Here is an 8,698-nt window from a genome sequence, read left to right as displayed (position 1 = left end):
AACAGAGGCTACAGTTAAGGATTGCCGCGCCATGAACCCAGGCCAAAGCGCTCGCGATTCGCGAATCACCAGGTGAATGTCTTACCACTACGCCACAGGGACTGTTCTATTGTCCTGTGTATTTTACATCAATAAACTTATTTCAATTTCAATAGTTGATTTAACTGCCGGATATTTTTTTAAATAAATATTAAATGTTTTGTGGCTATTTATGCTAGATATTATTATAAATACGCATTCTACTTGTTAATATCACCAATTAAATTTGCGACAAAAAAAACTATACAGGAGGCTGATATATGGAGTAGAGTGGAGTAAACACACTCCAGGCAACAATATATTGTTAGTTTAGTTCAATTATTATGCACCCCATACCCATCCTGTGGGCGGTAGTGGAAAGGGTTAGAGGCACATAATGGGCTCAGGCAATGAACGCCACAATTCATATATCTTGGATAAGTCGCTCCACAACATTGTCACTTGGACCTTCGACTTCCAATGACGTCACATGCCACATTTATTTCTAATTTCGTTGTGAAATTAGATCATTTCAGAGTAAAAATAGGTTTAATCATGTTCTGCATTTAATACCAGCATTATAGGGAGTAGATATACCGTATATCTTGATTACTAACGTAATACTAGCAGGCTTTGGGTAGCATGTGTTAGTATTGACAGTGCAGGTCAGCTGTTGAGGCCGTGATGGAGGACCTGGCGCTCTACACTGCTCTCGCCCTCCTGGTGGCCCTCGTCCTCGCATTTATAACATATTACAGCAAGAGGGAAGAAAAAGGTAAAGGACAGTTGTTGTTTTATGGGAAATGTGTTGTGTTGACCTTTGCAAAGCTGAGGCTGCCTTGACCAGATGTTACCTTGGGAATATTGGCACAGAACTTGTCACAGTACCTGAGCGGACACAACCTATTAGGGACATGGTATATATGAGGGGCAACTACCAAGAAGGAAATGTATATGTATATCTCTCGGAATGTTCGGTAATACGTTTATTGCTTGTGATGTGTATTTATGTATGTATTAACACGATGTACTGAACGGGGTGAGAATAGCATGAGCTACCTCAAATCAAAAATCAAAATCAAAATGTTTATTTAGGTAAGGTACATATATAAAAGAGATTTTACAAGGAGTGATGGATTTATAGTTAGGGCTAGTACATACAATGCCTAAAGCCACTATTACGCAAAGCGTTTCCGGCATAAAAAACTTAAATGACTAAAGCTTAATACTAATTGAGCATAAAGAGTAAAATGAAAACATAACCTCATCCCTTTGTGTGTATTTTACCTCAATAAACTTATTTCAATTTCAACTACCAAGAGAACCTGTCTGGAAAGAGATTTAACTACATCTAACATATTTCCCATGCCTCAGTCTTGAAATTTAATTTTAAAAGGAAAAAATTACCAATATTAATGAACGATTGCCAGAGAATCTCAAAATTAAAATGAACCATAGAATTTGGTTTTAAATATGCTCAGTGGCTTTCTCAAGCCCCCTTACTATTTCTTGTAAAGTTGCATTCATCTACAAAAATCATTAAAAACGTGATTGGAGGCATATTAAAAATTACCATTCACCAAACAAAAAAATTCCAAACATCCAGTCGGAGAAATCCCTGATTCCAGGTGTGTTGAATCAAGGTTCGATTCGTCCCTTCACTTTCTGGTGTGTGGTCTGGTCAACAAGGTTCCACTGTAAATAAAGACTTTGTGGTACTGATAAATGTACACAAGCTTACTCAAATAAGCTTATCGTCTAATGAAATAAGATAGAAAATAGATTATGCCAAACATAAAAGAATTCAACAATTTAAGTACAGTATATTGTTGACTTCTTTTGACATTATATTAAACCTAATTTTGCCGTGTTATAAAATGAGCTTGTTGCCTAGTCAAATTGTTTAGTCTCATTTGACATTTCTTGCTGGTCGTCTCTCACAGTAACATGTTTTATTTGACATTGCCAGCTGTTTATAGTGACCAACGTCTTCCTAAACTAGGTTTAAATGTCTTGTACCACCCATTCACTCCTCAAATTAAAGTTTTTCCATTTCACACTGGTGCTTAAAAGATTTGTGCATCATTAATGATTAAATTGTCAGAACTGCCAGGATATTAGTGTTAAAATGTGACATTAAAGGCATAATGAAATAAATTTGATGGTTATTAGGTCACCACCTGTTAGATGATTGTCTTCATAGCCATGATCAATAAAAACACTTATCTTTGACTGAAAAGTGCATTTGTACATCTGCATATGCATAAATACAATACAAAATAATAAAATGTGTTGAAATTTATTAACCATGTTATAAATAGCCTAGATTCATAGATTAAATGCTGAAAAATTTAGCGCTGTTGACTAGGTTTCACAGATTGTTGTACAGTTGGTAGAAACAAACCATTAGAGATAGTGTAGTTTACTGTACAGTATGTAGAGATGGCAAAGTATGTTACTGTTTTACCTTATGCCTTTTTAGTGTATATTTTTTTATTCCGAGAGCCTGATATTTTAATTTGCGTTTCTTTGCAGTGCAAGAGCGAGTACGACCTCCCAGACCTCGTGTGGGTGAAGATGGTGCTGCTGGAGGAGTTCATCCACCAAACCGTGCTGCTGCCAACAGAAATGCTCGGGCAAGGATGAGAGCAGCTGCACGTACGTACATTTTTTAAGTGAGAATTCATGAGACACAATGTGTGTATGAAAACCCTTTAATTACAGAAAACCTCTAGTTAATAAATGGCTCCCAGTTCAGTAAGGAGAGCTTTTCTATAGTGTATTTTAAACTGCATTTTAGCTTTAGTAGCTAGACTATTCTGTCATGATTCCCAAGATTTTTCAGATGATGATGTAATAAAAGCTAAATAGTACTGTATTATAGGTCAGTAAATCTTGCACTTGAAGGTTCATTAGACCATTTGTTTTGTGAAGCTATATGCAATAGTACTAGAGAAGTTTATTAGAGCTTTATGTTATTAAAAGATAAGAAAGTACCTGTATACAAAATTGTTTTGTTTGGTAAATTATATTTTTGCTTCATCTATTTTTTTTTTTTATCATATGACAGAGCTGATTTTCTTTACATTTTCAATTTGTCACTTCTTTGTGCAGGTATTGTACTGTTCTGGGATGTCAATATAAGGCCATTTGAAATATGTATATATTAAATTGTTAATTTGATGATGCAGTAATTGCCATTACCAGTCTTGGTATTGTGGGCTATGATGGTATCCAACATATACCTACTTCTGAATTTCAGGCTTTTTATGTTCAATTTCTTTAGTAATGGAGTATATGGAGATGTTTACTTGCTATTATTTGTCAAGCTTCTACCAATTAAAATTACTTATTTGTTTTAATTATGGATGGAGACTTGAGATCCCCAAGTATAAATCCTGGAATCAGCCTTAGTGTATACTGTCTAAGTTCTCAAAACCATTGTATACCTGCAGTACATCCCTAAACCTATTTCTATCAATTGCCAGTAGAGAATTACAACATATTTGATGAAGAGTGAACACTTTCATTTTATTTATTTGTATTTATTTATATATACAAGAGTTGTTGCATTCTTGTAAAGCCATTAGCAAGCATAGCGTTTTGGACTGGTACTTAATCCAAATTTTCCCTGGAATACGACCCGCCAAATCATTTAACAACCAGGTATCCATGGTGAACAGAGGCTTCAGGTAAGGATTGGCACCCAGTCACTCTTCCCCAGCCAGTGAATGGGCTGGGCGCAAAGTGCCAGGTGAGTGCTTTCCCGCTGCACCACGAGGACCACAATTTACACGAGGTAAAATTGTCACAAAAAAGAAGTGGTTCGACATTATTCCAATACGGTGCAAAATTAATGCTTTTGGTAAGGGTTTTTTTTTTAACACTTGGTCATTAAAATTATGAAGTGTAAGTTATGAAATCTTTGTTACAGAACGTCGTGAAGAAGTATCTGACGATGATGATGAGGATGCAGGAACAGTGGGCGAAGACATTGCACTACCAGATGGCAAAGTTGGCAAGAAAAAGATGGCAAAGCTTCAAGCTAAAGCAGATAGACGAGTTATGAGAGAGGCAAGTTATTATGTGTTGTACTTCTGTATATTTGTATAGCTCATTGGTTAGTGCAGTTGGCTTACAACTGGTTGGACTTGAGTTCGATTCCCATGACGGGGCAAGAAGTTTGGTCACTCTTCAATGTGCCCCTCTTCACCTAACTGTAAATAAGTACCTATGAGTTAGGAAACTGTTGTGGGTTGCATAATAGGAAAGGACAGTTGTTAACCAAAGAGCACCTCAATAAGCCTACAGGCTTCCTGTCCTCAATAGTGGGTAACCAAGTTGACACACGTATTGTGTAAAATGTTGCTAAAGTGACTGGTCGTTTAATTTATTTGGTACTTTCATTTTAAGGAGAGACTATGCTGTTACAAAGCATTGTGAGTGGAAACGCATGTTTATTAGATTTATTGATTATGAAAGCCTCTATAATCTACATATTATTTCAACTCTATTGTTCTGTTTCGGTTCTAGAATTCATATATACTATGCTTGAGAGGTATTTTACAGTTTCTGTTACATCATGATAAATTGCATATCATTTTTAGCAAGAAGAACGGGAACGAGAGGAGAGGAAAGAAAGAGCAGAAAAGGATGCTGAAGAGAGACGAAAAGAAGAGAAGCTTGAGGTGAGATTTGGTTCCCTTTTGCAAAGTTGCAATTTAAAAATACAGTATTTATATTTTGCTGGGTTTATATATCTTTTGTCATCTACAGTACTGTAGTACTTGTGTATTTCTACATGGTGTCCTGGATGCCTTATCTCTACTAAGTATAAAAGCAGACGTGTTACATATGATGAGTTTTGAGGATCTGATCAAAGACTGCAATTAGAAATAGTAGGAAAAAACTTTTAAAATATAAATAAAGTGGAAATATACAAAAATAAACATTTTTTTCAATTTTTTAGTTTAGTTTCATTTCAAAAAATATAATTTTATTTTACACTTTATTATTGTTTATATTTTGAATTATAGATAGATATATATAGGGGCACCAAAATCTTTAAAGTGCTCAGGGCCTCTAAAGTCTTAATCCAGCCCTGTACATAAATATACTCTACTGTACATGCATGTGTATATGGGCATAAGTGCATGGTAGTAAGGTACTTAGGATATTATATACTGAAATTTTATAGGCTGAAGAAGAAGCCAGAAAAGCAGAGGAAGAGCAGAAGGAAAAGGAGGAGAAGGAACGTCAGGAGCTGGAGGAGTACATGAAGCTGAAGGCTCAGTTTGAGGTACAGGAGGAAGGTTTTGATGAAGTTGCAGAAGAGGAGAAGGAACAGAACCTTCTTAATGAGTTTGTTGGTTACATAAAGGTATGTAGCAAGGTTAACATTGTTTTCTTGATCAGTGTAAGTTTGTCAAGAAAAAAATTATAAAGTAGTTAAGAAGGTTTGCATGGTAGATGGGTTAAGAAATTGATGCATTAATTGTTCAGCAAAACTTTGTCTACATTCAGTGAAAGTTAATGACGATATTATACTAAATGAAAATATTAATGCCAATATTAGGCTAAAAGGCTAAATTGCCACATGCATTCTTAATTCTCCCTATCATATACTGTACTCTGCTCTTTTTCTTGGAAGTACATTTTTCAAATCTGTTTTTATTACATTGTTTCTACAGGGTTCATCTATAATTTTTTTCCAGATCTTTACTCTTTTTATAGTTTCCATGTAATATATCGTATCTCATTATTCCCTTTTATGATTTGTCTGTTAGGCAGCTGAACAGGAGTACAGAAGGTAAAATAAGTTCTTAACATTTTCAGGGAGAAAAGGTTGTAGTGCTGGAGGATTTGGCTGCCAGGTTTAAACTGAAGACTCAGGACGCTATTAACAGAGTTACAGATCTACAAAAAGATGGAGTACTCACAGGTATGAATAAATTTATTTGTGACTGATTATAATCATTGTTACATTTTTGTATTTTTGTTGAGTGGAAGGCATTTGCCTGGAAAAAAATAGAGCAGTGTTAGAAAAAAGGATTAAAATACTAAGAATGGCAGTGGCATTGACCCATTCAATATATATATATTCCATACTAAATAGCATCATTAAATCGGCACCATCGTACTGCCTCAAAACATTCAGAACGGTTCCCCACCACATCATACATATAAGTAAAGAGTTCTTAACTTGATTTGTCTTCTAAACAATTCAAATTCACTTTCTAAACAGTGTTTTCACCTGTATCTATTCCTATATGGCCACTGTCCACACACTCAATTCATGCTATCTCTAACATTGTGCTTACTTAGTAATGACTGAGAGAGCTGTCTTGCTCTTTGTGCACTGTCTACTGGCCTTGTTGTACCTGGTGCTTTTCTCAAGTTCAAGTCTTTGTCATGTCTGGTTTCAAAATTAGCATTTCTGAATACAGTTCTGTATTTGACCTTTATTGATTAGGTGTGGCATATTTAAACACAAATAATATATGCTGTATAAACAATGGCTTGGATATAATAATAAAAAGAATCTGATAAACTTTATTTCTACTTAATGAAAGCACATTAATGTTGTGGGTAACAAGAGTACTGTATAGTTGTATGCTGTATTTGTAAACTGATTGATGTAGCTCATTAATATTTAAGCCACTTAAAAATTTTTGTCTCAGTCTTTGCACTTGCACTGTCTCCCCTGGGTATTCTTTGTGAGCAGGGCTTCAGGTGCAGATACAAATTTTATCTGCCAGCATCATCACTTCCCTGCCACGATCACTGGTTGGGGAGTGATGATATTCTTTTTGTCTTTTCTCCATATTATAATGCCTCTTATTGCTCCTGCATGATATAACCAGACTACTTTTGATGCTGGTAAAAAAAAAATTATGCTAAAATAATTTAATATATAAAGAATAATTCCTAACCTTTCACACCTCACTGGCAGTCTCTTCACTCCCAGCCTCTGTCACTTTCCCACATCAATAATAACTCTTTGTTATTATTGATGATGCCTCTCTTGCCCCTGCCTATTCTTGCCAGACTACTCTTGTGGCAGACATTGTTTGCTCTCAAAGGATTAATATAAAATACAAATTAATAAAAACCATTTACTAAATACCACCAGCAATTAGGAAAAAGATCACATGGTGGGAATGTGTTCAGTGTGGTAGCATTGGACTATTCTCAGAAAATACTATAAACAGTATTGTATCAATTATACAGTACTACTGTATAAGTTTAATAAAAGATTTATAAACAAAAGCCTATTATCAAAAATAAGGGAAAAATATATGTAATAATTAAGATTTCACTGTGGCCAATCAAGAAACTTGACCTAAATAACCAAAAATCTAAATTTTAGGTTGATGGTCAATATTTAAATCAATGTCTTAAAGGGATCAATATATTGAGGCTAAAATTTTGTAGGCACCACCATTATTTCAGGTTATTGAAATGAATTTGTAAAGAAATTGACATTTTATTAATAAAATGAGATGGGAAAAGGGGCGTGTGTATTATGTGGGACTGCAGAGTTGATCAGGTATATCAGGTACCTGTATAGGGTTACAGAGCAGGTTAAAATAAATGAATTTTTTCTTTGAGCAGATGGCATAGTAATGGCAATTAGTGCATACGAGGAATAGAATCAGCTTGAAGATGTTGTGTAAATATGGTTGCTTGATGCCATTTTATACATGTATACTGTGCAGTGTAGTTTTCAGTGCGTTGCATTTTGTCTTGACATTAATATTTTTTCATCCATTGCAGGTGTGATTGATGACCGAGGTAAATTCATTTACATAAGCAAAGAAGAACTTGAGGGTGTGGCCAAGTTTATCAGACAGCGTGGCAGAGTTTCCATTGCTGAGCTTGCAGAAGCCTCTAACACGCTCATAACTCTCACCCCAGAGATTTCAGTTGCAAGCTAAGATTGCTGTACTGTACTGTATTATGTACAGTAATGCTGTTTCTGCATATGAGGAACTGTTTTATTATAATGTACTGTATGTATAGATTATTTTTTTGTTTGTATTTTCAGTAATATAGAACATTATGAACTTGTTATTCTTTCTATACTATAAATTGTGTACCTAGCAAAGTGCTGTATGTTGTACGTTGCACTGTGCAGGTATGTTTATTTTTTGTGTAGTTTAATTTCACAGGCTTGTTCAATTGGGGTACAAATTTATGGTATTCTACTCTTGAAGGGATATGAAGAATGTACAGTACTCTACAGCCCTCAACAAAAATATCAGTAGACTGAATGGGATATTTTTTCTGAAGAGGTAAATTTTATTACTTTCTCGTCTATTTAGTGATTTTGTTTAATAAAATTCCATGTCTCGAATATAATTTATTTACATTTTTGTCTTAAGAAGGTTGATATATTTTACACAGAAGAAGCAAAAATGCTTGTGTAGTGCCTTTAAAGAGAAGCCATCTTTTGCTGCTACAAATCTTATCCGAGGGCTACGATCTCTAATGGACTCAACCAGGATAGAAGCCCTGACGGCCACCATCTCCAGTGACCTGGCCTCGACCAGGATAGGCATCCCTAAGTGCCACCATCTTTAGTGGCCTCGATCAGGTTTGGTAGCCCCGAGGACCACCATCTCTAGTGGCCTCGACCAAGACAGGAAGCTAGCGGCTTGTCAAAGGTCCACCCATCATT

At 35.3% G+C, this 8,698-nt stretch overlaps 1 protein-coding gene across 1 annotated transcript; it reads left to right on the top strand.

Moving 5' to 3' along the window:
• The first annotated feature begins 472 nt into the window (after positions 1-472).
• LOC123767935 (DDRGK domain-containing protein 1) lies at positions 473-8,379 on the top strand. The gene is made up of 7 exons (XM_045758117.2): positions 473-793; positions 2,554-2,676; positions 3,953-4,092; positions 4,626-4,706; positions 5,216-5,398; positions 5,854-5,959; positions 7,795-8,379. The coding sequence occupies exons 1-7, from the start codon at positions 703-705 to the stop codon at positions 7,953-7,955; spliced, it is 885 nt and encodes a 294-aa protein (XP_045614073.1). The 5' UTR covers positions 473-702; the 3' UTR covers positions 7,956-8,379.
• The last annotated feature ends 319 nt before the right edge of the window (positions 8,380-8,698 follow it).

Source organism: Procambarus clarkii, chromosome 58 (assembly GCF_040958095.1).
Source record: "Procambarus clarkii isolate CNS0578487 chromosome 58, FALCON_Pclarkii_2.0, whole genome shotgun sequence".
Classification (NCBI taxonomy): Eukaryota; Metazoa; Arthropoda; class Malacostraca; order Decapoda; family Cambaridae; genus Procambarus; species Procambarus clarkii.
Note: the sequence above shows the minus strand (reverse complement) of the source record. Positions and strands in the feature narration are given on the sequence as shown.